The sequence below is a fragment of the Rattus norvegicus genome, chromosome 2, assembly GCF_036323735.1.
Source record: "Rattus norvegicus strain BN/NHsdMcwi chromosome 2, GRCr8, whole genome shotgun sequence".
NCBI classification, from domain to species: domain Eukaryota; kingdom Metazoa; phylum Chordata; class Mammalia; order Rodentia; family Muridae; genus Rattus; species Rattus norvegicus.
The window spans coordinates 170916883-170938608 of record NC_086020.1 but is presented as its reverse complement, the minus strand read 5'-3'; the positions used below and the strand labels follow the sequence as shown (position 1 = coordinate 170938608).

Genomic DNA, 21726 nt, shown 5'->3' with positions numbered 1-21726 from the left:
AAGGAGTGTGTTGTCACAAGTGAAGGCATGGATTTTGGAGGAAGGCCAGGTCAAAGCTCAAATGACCCATACTTCATACTCTGGCAGAACCAAAGAGGAGAACCAGAAGGGATTTAGGCAGAGTCAGGAGTCAGGTTTCTGTTCTAAGAGCAAGACTGAGGAATCAGGGTAAGAGTTTATGAGAACTGGAGGTTTAGGGGAGAGGTATGTAGTCTACACTGGAGCAAGCAGGAGGGAGAGGACTCTGCAATAATTCACACAGAGAGGAAATAGGCACATTCTAGGAGTGCAAAGGCAGAAAAGCAAGACACAGGAAAAAATAGCCATGACTTAGTGTAGGTGAATGGTGGTTATGGTTTATGTGTAAATGTATGGTTATATGTGAATTTGACTTTGAATGGGCCCCAGACTTCATGTGTGACAAACCTGTCTCTAAGGTGGTACAGTTATGCAACAATGGGACCTTTAAGACATGGGCCTGGTGAGTCTGTAGGTTATAGGGAACGTGCCCTTGAAGCAGAGTGTGGAAGCCTCCATTTTCTACTCCTGTGTCCTAGCTCATAATGCAGGTTTAGTCTAGCTTGCCATGTATAGCTGCCATAATACTCTACTACAGGCCTAATGCGATGGTTCAATCGATTGTGAACCGAAAGCTCTCAAGGTGAGCCCAGATAACCTTTGTCCCTTGGCAAGTTAACTGTACCAAGTATCATGTTAGTGTTACAAAAAACTAAGTGAAAACAAAATGAATGATGTTTAGCTCGATCATTCCCAAAGTAATGTCTGAGCATGTCAGGGGTTACACAATGTAAAGCTTTCCAGGGAGGGTCTATAAACAGATAGCTTTGAGGCAGTTCCCAGATGCATAGCTTGTTTGCCCTACTGCTAAATCTGCTTTGCCTGAGAACTCATCTAGTGTGTTGGTTATGTTTTTGTCAACTTGACACAAAACTAGGCTCATCTGGGAAGAGGGAAGCTCATGGATAAAATGCAACCAGCAGATTGGTCTCTATGTAAGTCTGTGGGGGCATTTTCTTGATTAACGATTGGTGTGGGAGGACCAGTCCACTGTGGGCAGTGCCACCCCTAGGCATGTGTCCTGGGTTATATAAGAAAGGGAGCTGAGTGTGAGTCATGAGGAACAGGACAGTAAGCAGCACTCCTCCATGGCCTCTGAATCACTGTCTGCCTCCAGGTTCCTGCCTTGAGTTCCTGCCCCAACTTCTGTGCATGATATACTGTAAGCTGTTAGGTCATAGTGTAGATCACACCAACAGAGAAGCAAATTAGGACACCTAGGGTCATAAATAAAAGTTTGCTCTGCCATACTCACTTTTATTATAACCCTTTTCTCAAATAAAGCAAAATGTATTCTCCTAGCAGACCAATAGGCTGGGTCAGAACCTTGAGTACAGGACTTCAAGACTAACCTGGGTAATATTGTGAGACTTTGAGAAGAAGGAAGGAAGGAAGAAAGGAAAGAAGGAAGGAAGGAAGCAGGAAGAAAATCACACATTCATAAACTAGAAAACAGAATCCATCAATTATATTAAGAGATATGTTTCCAACACAATTTTATATTTTGTTTTTAATAAACTGCTAATGAAAACTTGGACAGTTATCTTTGGTATTTTAATCTTTCAATAATCAACACAACCTAAAATAACTTTAAAGTTTAGATTCCATATTTATAAAAATTGTATAGTATCTTCCATTTCAATATATGCAAATACTCATTTAGTAAAGAATGAACTAAGTGATCATAAGTACGCAAACATAGGGAAAAGCCACCTGTTCTATCTGTATTGCCCTAGTGTTGGCATGGAATCAAATTCAGAAGAGCTTTCAAGACCATGGCCTTAGAGAATTTGGAGGGTCCAGGGTGGTTGGGTTCAGAGGCAGAAGCCAGGATCAGGGGAGCAGCAGTTCTCACTGGGTATGGATTTTGTAGGAAAACACAACAGACTCACCAGACCATCTGTGTCACTGGTCAGTACCCAGAGAGAACACTGGTTTCCCAATACTCACCAGTTATGTGATAGGTGACAGCTCCATTGTTGCCAGCATCCAGATCAAAAGCCAACACAGTGTACACAACCTCTGGTTCTTGGTTTTCAGGAATTTCAATGTCATGATGGAGGGCAATAAGCTCTGGGGTGTGGTCATTTTCATCTTCAATGGTGCAGACGATGGCTGCAGTGCTGGACAATGAAGGGACACCACCATCTCGCACAAGTACTGTCATGCACAAAGGAGGAGGGGTGTGGCTGTTAATACACACCTAAGACATATTATTCTGGTTATCCAGCATGCGACTGAACTAACTGGGTGTTCTTAGGTTGATCACATTCATTTAAAGACTTCTTATGCATCTCTTAAATGTCAATATAGAGACATGACTTGGCAGTTAAGAAAAATTGCTCTTCTTCCAAAGGCCTGGAGATCAGAACCAGCGTACACATTAGGAAGCTAACAGCCCATGTGTAATTCCAATTCAAGGGGAGCAGATAGTCTTTTCTGGCCTCCTTGGGTACTGTATACACATGGTACACATCCAGATAAGCAGGCACACACATACATGTATATTTTTAAATAAATAAAAAATTTACAAAAAAGTTGCTAAACTTCACCAATAATCTTTCTGGATCTTTTGAGGTCACATAGCAGAGACGGGGGACAGGGAAGAAGATCCCTTACCTTGAAGTCTGAAGATTCCTTGAGCCTCCCGGTCAAACGTGACAGTTGTCACCACCTCTCCTGTATCAGGATTGATCTCAAACAACCCAAAGGCAGGTCCTGGCATGATTTCAAATCGACATTTGGAATTAACTCCTTAAGGAAAACATAAAGCAAAACTTAGCCATTCTCTCCTTGGGTAAAGGATATATTCATTCTCATATGGACATATCAGGCTGTAGATGAGAAGAACAAGATTATTTTTTCAAAGTCTTGTGATTAATGTAGAAGATAATATGTCTGTCAGTCCTTCTGGAATCAAGGCCTCATGAGCCAAAATGCTTGGTTTTCAAAAGCCTTATGAGACTTACCCACAGTGAATGCTTGGGATTTTTTCCTTCCCATAAAGTTTTTCTTAGGAGTGAGCAAACCCACAACGTAGTCCTAATTACTCCCCCTAACAGCCCTGATTGTGATTTAATGACTAATTGTGAACTTGTGGGGCAGATGACAATTTCTGTAGATTGGCCCCTATTTAAAAAGTCTGTGCTCAGCTGTAAGACTGTGTTTATTCTCAACCTCAGGCAGCAGGCCCATGGAGCGGCTTGTGGTTATTCTAGCTTTGTTTTGTGTTTAACCTAGCCGTTGGCCTCCTATCTGCAGGGAGAAGCACCACACCACACTGCTATGCTCTGTGAGAATAATTCCTCCCATTCTTGTGGTTGTAAGTAGTTACTTGCTTATCCCTCCTCACACCCTCGTAATTGTCCAGAACAAACAAGCGAATAAGAAAATAGAAGAGAAATAGAGATGGCTTAGTCTAATCCCATTACCTTACTAAGCAAGTTGGAAGCCTTTGTCTGCAGATATTTAGTGCAATCTTCCTCATGAGACACTTATAATAAAGGTGTGTGTGTGTGTGTGTGTGTGTGTGTCCAGTTGCTTCTGTGTGCATGTAACACTACCTGATGTCAGCCCTCAATACCTGCAGCCCCATGACTTCTTCCTGATGCCCCTTGAGAGCGCCCCTCCCCAGTGACTTTCTTTCCCTCTGAGTATCACGCCATCAAACTTGCCTCTTCCCCATGTCTTGTGACTTTTGGTTGAAGATTCCCAACAGGGCCTTTTGTTGCCCAATAGATGCTGAAATGAAGAGAAGGCCCCAACAACACAGGCTAAGGTCACAGAAGTGGCACCATCATCTGTGATTGTCCTCGGTCACAGCTCCTCTGTAAGGCCTCCCACTAAACACACACTGGCTCACTCTCATAGGCTCCTTTGTGTTTCCCAGAAAGAAAAAAAAATTGAGTTCCTCCACCATCCGGATCTATTCTCAAATCAACTTCTTCCTGCACTTCTTAATGGCAGAAGCAACCCTTCAATTGTTCTGGCTTGGAATTTTCTTGAAGCTTCTAGTCTTCCTTCTATTTTTTTAATCTTCTTAAACAATAAGAATTAAGTCCTTCTCATTATTGCCTAATTTCCTTTAAGGATGCTGTCTACCCTCTGAAGCCAACTTCAAAGCGCTGTCACTCCCCCACCTCCAGCTATTCTTTCTGCTGTGAGCAATGCTTTTCTGATTATAAAACCTACTGGTTATCTTTAGTTCTTACCTACTTAGCTTCTCCATGATATTATCACACCCTAACTGATATCTTAAAAAGACATAAAGGAACAAGAAAACAGAAGCAAAACACATAGGACGAGGAGTAAACAAAAAAATAATTTGTCCAGTTATTTGTTTTGGTGCTCAGTATGGAATGCAGGGTCTCATGCTAGGCAGACACTCTGTTATTGAGATAAAACCCCCTGTTGTTTCTATATGTCATATTTTTCTCCACATTTCCATAGTGAGATGAAAATGGCTTATTCTGGTTATAGTGTAACTAGCATCTCACTCTGATGGATAGGGGTAGAACTGAACACACACATCACTTTTTCCTCATCACTGACTCCAGGTGACATCAGGCGTCTGTATTGAACTTCAATTATTTGTTTAGTTAACACTTTCCTTCCTTTTCCCTCCCTCCTTCCCTCCCTTCCTTCCATCCATTCTTCATTCATTCATTCCTCTCTTCCCTCCTCTCTCCTCTCATTTCTTCCCCTCTCCCCTTGTGCTCAATTATCCATGTGCATTTATTGATAGACCCAGAAAAATATTGTTAAGACAAATATCTTGGTCTATAGAGCTCCTTTGTGTGGTTATACAATAAATCCAAGCTACGAAGAGCGGTGTGATAAACTGCAGGAGAAAGTAGGTTCAGAGAATGAATAGCATGTTCATTGTTTTGTTCAGTTAAGCAGGCAGGATTCTAAGGGAACAGGCAGGCGACTAAAATGTAGTACTACACGGACCACAAAGTCTGTCTCTCCACAAGGCTTATAGCACAGCGCTCAGTACACACAAGTAAGTATGCAAGTATAATTCTACATGATATGACATGACTGGCTAAGCAGAGATGCTTTATGTGGGACTATGAAGATGAACAGGAGTTAACCAGTAAGAAGGAAGAAAGTAGATGCACTCAAAATAAAATCCACACACTTCCCCAACATCTGCAAAGTCCCTTATGATGTGGATCCTGCTTATTCCTCCAAGTCTTCCCATGGCTTACACCCTTGCTATATACCTGTTCCTCTTCCTTTCTGCTCTCTGAACATACTGAGTTTCATTTTGCTTTTATCCTCTAGAGTTGCTATTTCCTCTTGGTTCTTCCTTCACTGTTTTTAGGACAATGCTTAAACTACTCTGTCTCAAGTCTAAACCTATGTTTGCATGTTCTGGCCTATGACAAGAGTCCGAGACTACACCTCTCCTTTGCCCAGTGACTTCTTCCAAGATTATCTTCAAAACTTGTCACAAAGGGACACTGGAAGGAGGCTGAAGGTCCAAAGGAAAGGGGCTGGAAACATGGCATAGCAGTTAAGAGCACATGCTGTTCTTGCAGCAGCCCTAGGTTCGGTTCTGAGCATCTACATAGCTACTTAAACGATCTGTATCTTCAACTCCAGGGTGACCAAATGCCCTCTTCTTCATTCACGTGCATGTGCGCATCATGAATGTTCATACAACCAGGCAAAACAGCCAAAATGCATGAAATAAATAAGTATTTTAAAGGGAGAGAAATTGGATTTTCTTCTTTCTAGTGGCACATTGTGTCGGCAGTGCTATTCTGCCCGTTTGACTATCTAGATTCTGCAGAATTCTGTCCTTTTAACTCCAGATTCTGCAAGGTCCCTCCTCATAGAGTCAGTCCTCTGAGTTCCAAAACTTCTCATTTTGAATCTAAGCGGTAGCTGCTTCCAGACTCCTCTCTCACTCCTCACCCCAACCTTCATACTTTTTGCTTGCTTACTCAACTGTCCAGCAACATTATTGTGGCATCTAATATCCTTGGCTGAACATTACTGGCAAGAACATTTGTCACAAGGAGAGGGTCCTGCATATCATGGAAGCTGGCCTCTTTGTCCTTGAATAGAGTGCTAGTGTCTTGTCACAGGAGAGATAAAATACCCACAAATCATCACTTTTGTGATAGAATGGATAACCAACCAGCTGGGTTGGACTATGATGAAGTGAACATTAAAAGACTCAAAGTGGGAACCAAATGTCAGTATAATTTACAGAAAGCGAATTACAAGTTCAAGTTTTAAACCTGGCAGCTTGTCTCATAGAAGATTGCCAATCTACTCTGAGAGCCTCAAGATAAATGTTCTTGAAGACTTGACCTGCATTGAATGGCAGATACACAATAGAGACAAAGGGATGCAAAAGTCCACTAACACGCACAGCCAGAGTCTGCAGTGTGGTGGGCAGCAAAGTGGAAACCTAGGTTATAGATAATAATCCATGTTGACACAAACTTGGGGAATATATAAAACCAATTGAAACTACATGAGAAAGACTTGTGTTTTAAAGCAGAATATAACACTGGGCTTGTGAAGACTTACTAACATTTTCTTTCTACTTGGAATAATACATATCATTTTATTCTCTAACTAGGTCACAATGCCCACATCCTCAGGCATTTGTAAAACCAAAGGGGGATGTGCTTCACTTATTGTTCGGGGGGGATAAATAAATAAGAAAATTAATATAATTTCAAAGACAACCTGAAAACCGTTTATGACTCACGGGCTTTGCTTTTTCAGGTCATGACATCAAAAGTACTGATTGAGTGCCTACATCGGATCTCTCACTAATATAAGAATCTGGGCTGAAGGAAAGCAAAATATACTAAATCCAAGTTTGTAGTGGGGAAGGGAGATAGCAAATCCAACGAAGTCAGAGTTTAGACCAGAGTTTTAATGGAGATTCTCTCAGCATGAGTGAGAGAAGAGCTGGTCTTTATTCATTTACCCCTTTCTATAAGTGCACTTGTAGTTGGAATCCATACAGAGAAAAAGCTACAGAGTGTGGGTCAACCACACACCAACGAAAGGCCAACAGGACGTTAGTAAGAGGTTAGAAGAAGTAGACTTAGCCTATATTTAACATGTTACAGAGGCTCCTCTAGCAACAGCCTCAGATTGAGAAATTCAAGATTTGACATTCCTCATGGCCTAATCCCCTCTGAATGCCTCTATTAGAACACTGTCAAAAAATGAAAGTTGCTGGAGTCAGGAAGAGAATGAATAAGACCGAATGGTGCTAGAACCCCATAGCTTTCTAATGCACCTCTGGGATGGGCTGAACCTAAAGCCAGCAAGGGCTGTTGGTAAAGATTCAGAAAGCAGACGGATGAGCAACTACAACAGAGTTCATATGAGCAACTGGTGGATATTTGCATCCGTAGACGGCCAGAGGAAATACATCTTCATAAAGAAGGTGACATTATGCTTGCCCGGCAGGAGAGATACCACGATACATTAAAAACTTAATAGCCAGCTCTCTGTCTGCTACTGAGAGAAGTTATCACAAAAGGCCATACATTAGGGTATTTTAGTATCTAGGGATGGGGATGAAGCTCAGTGATAGGCAAGCCTAGCTCACATGCCTAAGATGTGCCCAAGATGCCTGGTTTCATGCCCATATGATGATGATGATGGTGGTGGTGGTGGTGGTGGTGGTGGTGGTGGTGGTGGCCTCTTTATCCTTTGATTTAATGGGCACATGTAGGACTTCTCTTGGACAGTGTACATAATGGCTCTCATGAGGAGAACCCTGACAGTACTCCAAAGGCTGAGAGGTAAGGAATTCCTATTTTAACTTCCTCCCTTCATTCTAAAACATCTTTCCTCCCACATTTTACGTATCTGGTGTTAGATGTGTAGTATGAATAGTGGTGTCCAAATTAGAGTCAATGAAATGCTGTGCTTCGCTCTGACTCCAAGAGTGGGTTTGAAGGGTGCAGCTTTACCTCACAGAGAGAAATTCCTGTCTGGAGACCATATGTAGTTTATTCAGGATGACACTGGGTACAGAGGACATTTGCATGGAATAGAAACTCCCATCTTGCTGGCCAGTGCACTGTTTTGCTAAAGGGTAGTGTTTCACCACTACCGAGCAAGTGCCATAACCCCAAAGCCAATCTGCCCTCTGAGGTGCCTCTTCCTCCAGGGAGCAGAAGGCAGGCACAGTCATCTTTGCACACTAACAATGGAGCTCTTGTTGGGGGACCAAATGCTGGGAAAATTTTAATACCTCAGTTAAAATCTAGTAGTTGGGCTTTTTTCCTTTTAATACAAGAAAAAAACCTGCTAGATTTAGAGTGAGTCACACAATATAAACATTCAAATCCCTTTGGACTTTGAATGCCAAACAGCACTGAGTGCCTACGTTTCAAAATTTCTGCATTCTAGAATGCCAGAACACATATGCTCAACTCTCTGGTATTAAGTAACACTATAGTATTTCTTTAATACATACTATAAAGTAAACCATTCATAAATTCCAACCCGATGCCAGTTATGTTAAAATCTGGAGTACGTCATTTAATTCTCATGCATAATCCTGTTTCATTGTTTTAACCCTCTAAGTGAAAAAAGGGAAAAGAGGAAAAGAAAACACAAAAAGAAAAAAGATCCAGAGAAAATATTTTCAAATACACACATACTCACACACACTCACACTCACTCACACTCACTCACACACACTCACACTCTCACACACTCACACACAAACTCACACACCTACACTCACACTCTTACACACTCACACACTCACACACACACTCATACTCTCACACACTCACACAAACTCACACTCACACAAACACACTCACACTCCCAATACACACAAACTCACACACATGTACTCACACACTCACACACAAACACACACTCACACATACACACACTCACCCTCGCACTCACACACTCACACAAGCACACACACACACACACACACACACACACACACACACCCAGAGTCATATGTATTTACAAAAACACCTGCTTAACAGATCTAGCTAACTTCATTAAAAACGTAGTAAATAAGGAACTTGTATGAAATTCTAAAATAAAATTAATTTTCATCAATTTGTTAAAACAGAAAGCAAGCCTCTCAGTAATTGAAACCGTCTACACGACATGCAAGGTTAGATAAAGTTTGGGAGGATGTTAAGTTATACTTCAAACATCCATGAATGTAAAGCCACAAAAATAATAACTGTGCATTTACATTTTCAGTTGTAACTTTGATCTCCACAATAATAAGGTTTCAACTCAAATGTAATCAAGAGCTCACAAAAAAAAACCAAAAAACAAAAAACAAAAACACCAGTAACATTAACTTTATAGCAAAAAAAAAGGGGGGGGGGAGGATTTGTTTATGGCAGTCTTGTTAATAAATTCAGAGGGGAGGGGAATAAAAAGCTCCCTCTTCTCAAACATAAAAGAAAAAGAATTTTCTTTAGTAGAATCCCGTACAGAAAATAAAATTAACGAAGTTTGGCCAAGTGGGAAAACATTGCAGGTTGCTAAGCGGCTCATCAGCTGTGGTTTCAGCCTAGCAGTCCAGCGGAGGCTCCTGCTGGTGTTTGCACCAGGGAACCCGGGACCAGATCACTGCTGAACTAGGACCACTGTGAACCGCGCATGCTCCCCATTGTTCCTAGGTCACCCTAAAGCAAATAGGGCTGGAAAAGCGCTAACTTCTAAGTAGGGGCTGAGAGCAGCTGTGAGCATGCTCCATTCTGAGTACAGTGAGGAAAAGTCTTTGATCACACTGCCCCTCTCTGGTCAAAGAGGGAAAATAACGTGCGCCCTTAAAAAGTGTCCCTAGCATCTTAGACAAATTCACATCAAACGATCATCGTTGCACAGTAGTATTTCCCAAGGGATCAGAAGAGTGGAGCAACATAGAACGTAGTTTGAAAGCTAAATAAATCTTTTACTGTTCTGATCAACATTAGGGGAGAAGCACCATTGTTAGCACTGTCGGTGCTGTGGAAACATCATTATGGTATTCATTAAGTGCAAATTTTACAAACGTGAGTGGCTAATTGAATGGTTTGCACTAGTTCTGATGGGAAAACTCAGAAAGTGCTGTTAATAGCAAAAAACTGAAACACTGACAGCATTATCACTATTGAGTTTAAAATAAAAACGAACTATCACTTAATCGATGTGCCTTAGACATCGAAAGAGCCTCAGCGATGTTCATGGATTCCCAGCCACTGTAACTGTGCATTTTAGATTTGCAAGTCTCTCTTCTGTGCTCATTGTAAGCATAAAATGGGAGTTAACATTGCTGTTTACTGTGTCAGATATTTATCTTTCTTTTCACATGCTTATAACATACATACATACTTTCAAACTTAGGGCAACATATTAAGCACCACAACTGCCTCCACTTTACAGACAAGGAGAACAGAGAGGGGATGGTTAGTAACTCCTTCCAAGTTGCACAGCTTCAGAAAGAGATAATTCTGGGAGTCACACCTAGGCTGTCTGACAGAGCCCTTACAGAGCTCCTGTCCTACACTGAGGAGATAAAGAAGCACCAGAATTCTCGTGCCCGGTGCATCCAGTGAGGTGAAATAAATGTGACCGTGTGGGTACCTCTGTTTGCTATACCAGTAAAATCAATAAATTATATGTTAATTAGGCAGATGCCACTCTAGATAATAATAAAGATTAATACAAACTCGTGCTAGAGAAAACCGGGCAGCATCGGCAGCTTTTCGCCCCATGTGTATTGCTGAAAATACTGGATACTTTGATCTCCACTCAAGAGGTAAGTAGCAACTTTATGTCCCCATAACTTTTATTTTCCTTAATGCATTTACTATTCGTGTGCGTGCACCTGTGCATGTGCACATGCATGCATGTGGTGTAGCACACACACGGAGGTCTGAGAAGAACACGCAAGAACCATTTATTGTCTTCCATCATGGGTTCCAGAAATCCAGCTCAGGTTGTCGGGCTCCCTGGCGAGCATTTTCCTGCCGTGCTATCTGTCTCTCTCATAGGCCTCTCTCTCCCGTAACTACCATTTGACATTAACTATAACTCTTACATGCTTTTATCTTAGATCTATTGCCTAGTTTTCAGATTACCTGAATCCATGTCTTCAGCTTCAACCCTTGTGACAAACGCCCCCGGACTTTGATTTTCTTTAACTGAAGCTTTGTATAGAAGTTGCTTAAATACCGGCGTCTCGTCATTTACATCAAGGACGGTGACTGTCAGAGTCTGGGATGAAGAACGTGTAGGCACGCCACCATCCTGGGCCACGATGGTCAGGACGTGCTGAGCTTTCACTTCATAATCCAAAGGACAAGCTGTCCTCAGCAAGCCTGCTTTGAGAGAGAAGACACAGCGGGCTGTGGATGTTGCTTGTCTTAAGTCTGTTTACTCTAGCACAGCCTACGTCACATTACGTGACTGAAAACTCACTTCTCTTGGCTAGTGAATGAATCATGAAAAAGAGAATGAAATGTATTGGATCATCTTCATATTTGCATATTACCTACAACGGAAAGTTAACATTTTTAGTCAGAAAGTCAATTTAAGTTGCAAAGACAAATGAAAAATTTAAGTCTATCCTGTACGATAGACTGTCTATCCTGTACGATAGACTGTCTACTGAGAGGCCTACAGCAAAGTCACTTTTTACACCACATTTCCCTCACCTTCAAAAGTATCTATGATACTAATACCATGTGGTCTGGGATGCATGGCATTCTTAGAAGTAGTCAAGTTATAAAAGTGTGCATAGGAAGCCACTGTTCAGACATCTGATTTCTGTTAGAGTTACCGTCTGTTGTATGGACTCTTAGTTACCTGCCACTTGCATTAATAACAATAAAGGGCAAACACAGACAATGTTTTACAACACAGACAATAAACATCGCAAAAAAACCCACCTTCCCTTCCTACTGTATCGAACCACGTAACTCCGTTGTGTGCAGTGTTTTACGCACAGCCTTTATAAAATAATAACTTGCACATTTCTTTTAGGATTGATGATTGCCTCCCTAATATTTTCGTCAAATAATTAGATATTGGGTCAGATTTTAAAGGTAGTTGTTTAACAATTACTTGTCCTTAGATACATTGAGGCCATAGGAAAACTCACTATGCCACCTATTTTTATTAGAAACATGAGCCTTGTAAGAGGGGAAAAAAACTCCTGTCTCACATGGACGCGTTCTGCAATTGTCATTTTTTCTTTGCCTTTGAAAAATACCTCAAAGAAATAGCCATTGTAATCGTTCAAGATTCATGAGGCCAGCATTACTAAGACACAATTCAAGTTTATTCTTCCTTTTTAACAGGCTGAAACAGACCTTTTTGGCCATCTTGGAAAGCATTTAAAGTACCATTAAATCAGCTCTGAGGAGAGCCACAGCTCTTGCAGAAACCATCAGCCTGCGTCTGGAGAATCTCCTGTCAGCTGGGCACTTAGGTGGTGTTCCTGTGAGCCTCAGAAGGGAACCACATGTCAGGGTTTAGAACCTCACTGATAAAATATCCCAACAGAATGGAGCCAACTATGCTTGCAACTTCCAAACCTGACACGATGACTTTCATTCCAGATAATGTTCCTCACAGATGGCCAAAGAGTTCACATCTGAGATCTGAACGCCTTAGGTTCCTCGCCTTGAAATCACTATTCTATAGACAATTAGATTGTAATCCCTAAGTTTCTTAAATGTCCTCAACAACCACATGAAGAAAAGCTCATTTCCAAAGTCACAGGGTTGATATTTTGTGTATATTTTTTGATCACATCACATTTTTTAAAAGCATAGTGGGTGGCACCTGTCAACGCAGTGACAGCAAGACCTGTGAACTGGCAGTGAGTGACATTTGTACAGAGTGAATGACCTTGAGTAAATGCTGATGTAAAAATTTAAACAATACAACTGACACTGACGTGGGGGAAAAAGGCCCCTGATGAGCAAAGAACTCAGCCATTAAAACCTGTACGTTATCTCCAGTTACTGATCAATACTGATCAATGCTGGCTTACAGGATCCAAGGGTGCGTTGCACACATGTGGCACACAGTCACTTTGCTTTACTTCTAGTAGCATTGCCCACTTCAAAGACTCAGTGGTGGTTATTGCACTCTTGGCCCACAAGGTAGGAGCTACCTACAAAGCCGTTAATATCAACAAACAGTTCAAGTATAGTTCTTCAAATACAATGTCTGCTCTCTCTCTCTCTCTCTCTCTCTCTCTCTTCTCTCTCTCTCTGCTCTCTCTCTCTGTTCTCTCTCTCTCTCTCTCTCTGTGTGTGTGTGTGTGAGAGAGAGAGAGAGAGAGAGAGAGAGAGAGAGACAGAGACAGAGACAGAGACAGAGACAGATTTCTCTAGGAAGAGTCCATCACAAAAAACTACTGGGGTTGCATGACACTATTACAGATCAATCACTATTACAGATCAATAAACAGGAAGAATTGGGAAGGATGCAGAGAAATCAAACCTCTTGCACGCTATTGTAAAACAGTATGGTAATTCCTCAAGAATATTTTCAAAATTAGCTAAAGGATCATAAAGTCCCATCTTTCCAGAGACGCTGCAGCAGTTTTAAGATTCTTTTACTTATAATTAAATTATACATTCCAATAACACTGCTTCTGGATATGTATGCAAGAGAATTGAAATCAAGGTCTCTGGGAGGTAGACAATGGCAAGGTCACTTCTGTACTGTTCACAACAGTCAAAGTTAGAAATAACTCAAAAGTCTGTCAGCAGATGAGTGGAGACAGAAAATAGGATACACGCAAGCAACGGTCCTGAAAAGCCATGAGGGAACTTCGTTACGTGTGATGGCATGTCTAGACTTAGAAGACATTGTGCTGACTGAAACAAGCTAGTCTTAAAAAGACAAACACAACATGATTCCGTTTGCCTAAGCTATCTAAAATAATCACATTTATAGAACTATCAAGAGAAGCTGTGTTTGTCTGGATGTATAGAGGAGGAAATCAGAAAAAAAAATGGATTAGATCAAGTAAACAGTGTGACCTTTAGAGTTTACTGTATAGCCTGGAGTCCACAGTCAAGAACAGTATAGTCAAGAAATAATAATGTTAGGAGTGTTGATCTCATGTTAAATTTTCTTTCTATAAAGTTGGGCATAGTGGCATACACCTGCACTCCTAGTACTCAGAAAGCAGAGGCAGGCAGATGAGCAATTCAGTGTCATCCTCAGCTACATTGTGACTTTAAAGTCATCCTGAGATGCATGAGACCTCGTCTCAAACAAAGCATAACTAAATATCGAGCAAAATAAAATAACACAGAAGTGGCATCTGGAGCACTGTACCTGATGAGCTGTCTAGCACGAAGACCATGTCCTCATTTCCTGAGAGGATGCTGTATGCTACGTCTCCATTCTTCTCTGCATCTGGATCCTGGGCACTTAGGCGGTGCACCACAGAACCCACTTCAGCGTCCTCTCTCACATAGGTGATGGGATAGGATACAAAGGTGGGGCTGTGGTCATTCACATCCAAAATCACCACTTCTGCTACCAGGGACCTCCATCGGCGATCTGTCACATTGACAGCCTGATCAGATGCAGTTATAGTTAAAATGAAAGTTGGAACATTCTCTCTGTCCAGGGGAGATGCAGTGACCAATGCGCCAGAGGAGGGGTGGATGAGAAATGAGCTCGTTCCAATGTAGCTAGATTCTGCAAAGTACTGTACCCTGCTGTTCAGGAAACTGCCATCGCCATCTTTGGCATTGAAGACATACACCAGAGTCCCTACAGGGACATTCTCCTCTATGCTTATCACAATGAACCCATCCTGGAAGGATGGGGAATGCTCATTTTGGTCTTCCACATCGATGCTAAGGAAGACGGTGCTGTTCCAGGCAGGGCTCCGGCTGTGATCTTTAGAAATCACCCTGATAAGATAATGAGATGTCATTTCGTAGTCCAGTTCCTTGGTTAGGAATAGATCTCCTGTCAAGCTGTCAATTTCAAAGTGGTCATCCTTGTCCTCGGCAACAACACTGAAGTGAGACTTTCCACTATGGTCCTGTTGAAAGGGATCAGGTGACTTCGTCAGGCTCATGATTTTTGCAGGCTTCGTGTTTTCTGGGATAACTAAGTGTCGGATATTCTGAGACATGAAATTCCTCCCTTTGGAGAGTGGTATCACCTAAAATGAGAACAAAAATTTGTTGTTATGTAGTATTATAAAACTAGCTTCAAGTATCGCTGTTAAAAGCAGAGGCAGGGCTGGGGATTTAGCTCAGTGGTAGAGCGCTTACCTAGGAAGCGCAAGGCCCTGGGTTCGGTCCCCAGCTCCGAAAAAAAGAACCAAAAAAAAAAAAAAAGCAGAGGCAAATAGTTAAAACATCAAATGTATTATGACTTAATGTTAGAAGCTGATTTCCACTTGTGTTTTACAAACGTGTTAATTGTTGAGAAAACGCCCTTTATTAGAATTCTAAAATGTATCAAAAACAAAATTTGCTCTACACAGGAGAGATGAAGAAGAGAAGTAGAGTACACTTTTTAACTTGCTGTGGTACACGAATGCCTGTTTTGTGAGGCCATAGTTCTTCTGGAATGTACATGGTAATTCTTCAACATGAATGTTGGACAGCTATTTCTCCAAATTATCCCAAGTCCTGGAGATCAACCTAGCTACAATGAGACCTTTGGGCACTGAAATAGTGAGTCCATGTTAAGACAAAAAACTAAAGGTACAGGCATATTAATTTTTCTTGTAACCAACATTTTAATTATGAAAGATGTATTTTCAAAACAGTAGTCTTAGGGAAGCAAATTCTTTGTTATTATTCACATACACACTTATATTTATACTGTAAATATTTATTTGGCATTACTTAGCATTATATGATTAACAGAGAGGCCAGCCAATACACAGTCAACTTAATTTTGACTGGCTAGAGGCAGTTTTCTCCCATGACAAAGATATTCCATGACTTGGTGTCCTTCTTGCTGTTGTTATGGTTTGATTAATGTGAAGCTTTGCACTATGGATCTCAAGTAATTGTTATATGCTTTAAACTTTTTCAAAAGCCCATGTGACTTATCCAGTAGCCATTCATTTACATACTAGGTCCTCCTTACCAACACACTACAGTCAGAAATAAGTAGGAAAAAAGCCCCCTCTGTACATCACACCCAACACCCACACAAATGTCCACATAGTAAAGGAAGGCTTGCCAATAACAATACACAACTGGTTCAAAAGTTATTTAGATTTAACTTTCCCAAACAATATCAAGAAGGTAAACATTGTGTGTAGCATACTCCTGAAAGGATCCACATGCTGGGAATGTCTTCATGATACCCACTTGCTTAAAAATCAAAAGACATTCTCAATGTTCTTCTACCTTTTACATTGAGAACATTACCTGAATATTAATAACTGCCTGTCCTTGAAGTGGGGGCACCCCATGGTCACTGGCGATGACTGTCATCCTGTAGGAAGGTCTGTAGTCATGGGAAAGTATCGTGGTTGTTCTTATTTCGCCGTTGTTTGCATCAATCTTAAAGTGAGCAGGGTAATCTATACACACAAATGAAGAAACCAATATTAATCCAAAAAAGCAGAAGATGGAGGTGAATTCAGTTAATGTGTTTATATTTCAGAGCATGTATTTACTTTAAATTTCTTGGGAGTTTGAGGAGCTGTAGAATTTTAGTTAGGTTTTAATTCCTTGAGGGTCTTTGAGGTGCTGTTTACCCTATTCAAACATTTTACAGTGTACTGATACACACATGTGTCGATGCACATTTAATATCAATTTAATTTTTATATGCAGCTAAAACATAGACAGGACACATTATTTTAGTTTATACACATAAATTTTAAAAAGTAGGTAGCGAGGTGTGGTGATACATGCCTATAATCCCGTGGATAGATCCTGCCAGGCCATCCTGAGCTTTGTAATGTGACCATCTACACATTTCTGGTATCCATATGCAGTTTGCCTTTAAGATTTGTTTGTTGAGACTGGATCAGGAATGGCCTAAACTTGGTTGTTACATCTTCAATGTCCGCTTAATTCTTTCCTAACTCCTTTCTCTTCTTCTTAAATACTTATGTTTCCTTGAAGTGCTTCAGATCAGGAGGTAGATCTGGAGAACTGATCCAATTTGGGTAGAATTTTTGGAGAGAGTGCTTTACAAAAGAGTGTGTTTCCCTTCAGAGTCAAATAGCTGGCTGTCCTTTGGTCTTGATGTTGGTCCGGCTGGCTCAAAGCCTAGATCTGTGGGGTCCAACATGTAGGTAGCTCAAAATTCTTTCCCTTTTTTTTATTAACAAGAATATTTCAAGAAAAGGACATTTATTTCCAAATACTGTGTGTGTGCATGTGTGCTTGTGTGTGTGTGTGTGTGTGTGTGTGTGTGTGTGTGTGTGTGTGTGTTTATGCCAAGTCCACAAGAGGACTTGAAACCCATTAATCTAGAACAACAAGCAGCTGTGAGCTGATTGATGCGGATGCTAGGAATTGAACTTGGGTCCCCTGGAAGAGCAACAAGATCTTTGTAACCACTGAGCTGTCTCTGTAGCTACCAACTATTTTTTGTAGACTGGAAAAACATCTCAGTGTAGGAGAGGATTTCAGCATATCACCATTGTTTTCTTTACTGATACTCAAATTATCTCATCACTGAATAATGGGATCCTTTCAAAATCGGTCCCTAGGTTTTTAGTCAGAGTTCCAGTAGTCTGTAGCAATTCCTTTGTGTTGTATGCTGGGCACTGCAGACTTTTCTTATAGATTTACTGTTTAAGATCTGAAATCTGTCACTTCTCCATGCATTTCTGGTTCTCTTTGGTGAAAATAGTTCTGAGAGATCACAATGTGCATGGGAGGGAGTTCTCACTCTTTCTGGGTTATTTGTGATTTCTAGGCCTTTTCAGTAGATGGTGAGTAGATAGATAAACACACCAAAATATATCAGAGGATCATATAAATACAAGTGATTTAAGTTCATTCTCCCAGTGTCCCTAGTTAAATCACAGACTATAATTTTCAATGAAATCTGACTATTACAGACAACAGGAAAACCTCAGACAAAGCCCCAGCACACAAAGCCATTCTCTGTTTCCACAGCCATCGAACCAGCTCGGTCCACTTACTCTTCAGGGCTGTAAATAGAAAAGGACTTCTGCCTGTGGAGAAGTTAGAGGTGTGAAGCCAGAAGCCCTAAAACACATGAGTTGTGATTTCTATTTTCATTTGCTCATTTCTGTCTCACAGGGATCCTGTGGAGTGCTCTGGTGAATGATAAAAATCCACGTTGCTATGACATTTTTTATCCTGCTACATTATTATATTCCAATGTAGTTGACTTTATTTAGTAATGAGATAAGATGAAAACGGATGATACACATTATATGCTTCGACTGCATTGCTCCAAGCGTCCTCTTGGAAGCTAATTTAAAAGTCAGGGGACCAGCCAATGAGCTCAGTGGATCAAGGCGCTCACTGCATAGCTTGAGCCGAGTTCAAGTCCTGGAACCCACGTAGACTTGAAAAGAAAGAACTGAGTGCATACATAGAAACAACATGCCTGACAGTCAGACATGCATGCTGAACATCCGTGTCAGCTTTTAGATGGAATGGTTTTCAGTGTTTTATGAATGGCGGGTCTGAAAGACAAACAAACAAAGGAGCGGGTGTTCACTTCTAGATCTTGTGCTCCATCTTTGTCCTGTGGAGAGTCACCTTCCTACCTGGCACGGGTGCTCTATTCTCTGCTCAATGAACCGTAGACATGTGAAGTCTGGCTTTTCTAGCTTTCAGGTAAAGGTCTTATGTCAGGGTCAAAGCACTGCCCCCGACCCCGTGTGCGTGCGTGTGTGTGTGTGTGTGTGTGTGTGTGTGTGTGTGTGTGATTATGTATGTGTAAGTATGAGTGTATATGTATGTGTTTGTGTGTCAGTGTGCATGTAAATGATGTATGTGCATGTGCATGTGTGTGCATGAGTATATGTGTGAATGTGTGACTTGTGAGTATGTACATGTGTGAGGATGTGTGACTTTGAGTGTGCACTACATATGCGCATATGTATTTGTGCATGTGTAATTGGAGGGTGAGTTTGTGTGTGTGTGTGTGTGTGTGTGTGTGTTTTCACATCCATTGCTTTTCATGGGTATTTCATGTTCTTCGACTACTCTCAAAATTAGAGAAAAGTCATGCAAAGACCTCAAGCACATAACTAACCATAGCAAGGACCACAGGAAGATATTTGGCCCCAGTGTGCCAGAACAAGAAAGATCGGCAATGTTTGCATGTGAAGAAATCATAGCGCCTCCTTGTGGACAACAGGGAACATGACAGGAGAACTTGCTTCCTTACCAAGCAGATGATGACCCCTCTGACAAAGTCCTAGCCCCAGTAAGGATGGAGACAGACCCTAGGACACTACTGAAGTAGAGTTCTTATCTCTGAAGTGAGTTGACTTCAAATAAATGCCACAATGTGCCCAGGGTGATGCATTGGAAGCTGTAGGTAGAAGATTTTCATGGTCACGTCTTGCTCAAAGATAGTGTGAGTGTGTGAACCAAGCTCAAAAAAATATTCTGCCCCTTCTCATTCTGTGCACACATGAGCTGCTCCAGGACAGCAAGCAGAAGTGCTGCTTCTAGGACGTAGTACAAGTACCCTGCAAGGTTGTTACATGTTGTATCACCGTTCTTCAAAGTCGCTACACTCAGGAGACAATGCTTTAAACTGGCTGTGCCCTTGGCTGAAAATTGCTTATTAATATCCTTTGCTTGGCTTTTAAATCACTTTCTTTCTGATCTTTAGGAATTCTTAATGAAGCTGAATGCAGTTCTGTGTCATTACAAAGGTTGTAATCATTTTCCTCCAATCTATGACCTCATATATTATGAGGTTCTGAATTTTAATATAATTTCATTCATCTATATCTTTAAACTTTTTTGCTTGTTTAAAAATCATATATTCCCCTTAACATAAAATAATCAACCTCTTACACTTTCTTCTGTAAGAATTAAGACTTTTGACAATTAAATATGACATATTTTGTATAGTAAAAGTTAGATATGTAATTTTATTTTTCCATCTGGGTAACAAAATAGATCTGTATCATGCTTTGATGGTCCATCTGCTTTCTACATTTTATGTATGAAATCTACTTAGGTGAACTATCTTGTCAGCTGCTCTGTATTGTTAGTGCATCATACAGTGTATTCATTTCAAAAGCTTTGAGAATTGAAGTCTTATGGTGGTACATCTTCCATTTGTCCTTTTGACACTATTTTGACAATTCTTTTTTTTTCAAGCTCTTCTATTATGACTTTAGGACAAGATTATCATATTTCAGCTAATACTGGCTGACATTTCAACTGAAAATAGACCAAGCCACTAAATAGACATTTTTCTTTTGGCCACTGGGCTTTGCTAACACGAATAGTACACAAACAGCCTTTGATTTCATTTGCCTTCCATGTCTTTTATCAAAGCTTTACAAGTTTTTCATAAAGGTCTAAAACATATTCTGCTAGAATTTCCCCTACATTCATTCACGAGCCTAGACCTTGATGTAAGGAGTTAAAGATTCCCTTGAGAAAAATCAGACAACAGAGCAAATATCAATCGCTCACTACCCACTGTTAAGAAAAAGTCTGGGCAAGCAATGGCCTTGAAACCCACACTCTTTTAGCTCTGCAGCAAATCCACCCAGTGCCTGAGATAATTCTGTGACTTCACTACAGTGACCGAGACCTTTGGAACAGCATCTCTGAAAGGTTAGTAAGCATCCTGTGATGCCAGTAGTTCCTGGAAGTTTACAGACATATTAATTTCAGCTTCAGCTCTTATACTTCTCAGTTTTCCCATGAAGAGAATCAATTCTGCTTCCGGCAAGGACAAGGTTGCCTCTAGATTTCCCATGTTTGTGTCAAACAAGATAAAGCACAAGATGCCTTTTAAAATGGTCTCAAACACAGTGTCAAGTAAAGAAAATAACAGAAGAAAGGGAAAGACTGGGCACTTTAAGAGACAGTAAGACTGTTTCAATGAAATCACCATAAAGTGCTCCATATGAGAGGTACGACTTGTGGTATGACAGAGGTAGGCATGACTTATTTTCATCCTATCAGGAGTCTTCATAGATACTCATGGGTGCTCCAGGACATAGCACATCCATTACCACTTCTTGACTGTTAACTCCCACTTTCCCATCAGTAAAAGTTGACTTGTGCTTGAGGTTCTCACAAGTCACGTATTTAAGATGGGTTGTTTGCATTTAGGGCATGGGGACACAGCTACTGGTTTCCACTAAACCATTCTATTTTGTGTTCTTAAATACAAAGTGATTGCCACAGAGCAAGGAGGTTTTGTTTGCAGTTTGGTTTGATATTGTAAGTAGTTTAGGGCATTCTGAGTGATCAAAGAGAAAGTATCTTCCTCAAAGGAGATAGAGGGTTTTTTTAAAGCCCATAATCCTCCACAGATATTGGCTTTTACCTGAAGAGATGGAGTACGTAAGTTCTGCACTGAGTCCTTCATCGAGGTCCTTGGCAAAGATAGTTGTAACCAGCGTATTAACTGGCTGACCTTCCAAAGCCTGTCATGGAGACAAATAGCTTACAGATGAGATGATGGAGCCTTAAAAGGTGCATTAACAGG

General features: G+C 40.9%; 1 protein-coding gene across 2 annotated transcripts in view; it reads right to left on the bottom strand.

Annotated features, from left to right (window-relative positions):
* Dchs2 (dachsous cadherin-related 2) overlaps positions 1-21726 on the bottom strand; it is a 208027-nt gene that overhangs the window by 45236 nt on the left and 141065 nt on the right. Inside the window, exons 7-12 of one of the 2 annotated variants that reach the window (XM_017591290.3) lie at positions 21565-21664; positions 16470-16624; positions 14398-15241; positions 11178-11420; positions 2698-2832; positions 2029-2238 (exon numbers count right to left, since the gene is read on the bottom strand). In XM_017591290.3, coding sequence (XP_017446779.1) covers positions 2029-2238; positions 2698-2832; positions 11178-11420; positions 14398-15241; positions 16470-16624; positions 21565-21664 — 1687 coding nt within the window. The remainder of the gene's footprint in view (positions 1-2028; positions 2239-2697; positions 2833-11177; positions 11421-14397; positions 15242-16469; positions 16625-21564; positions 21665-21726) is intronic. The other variant, XM_006232535.5, reaches the window with a different exon arrangement.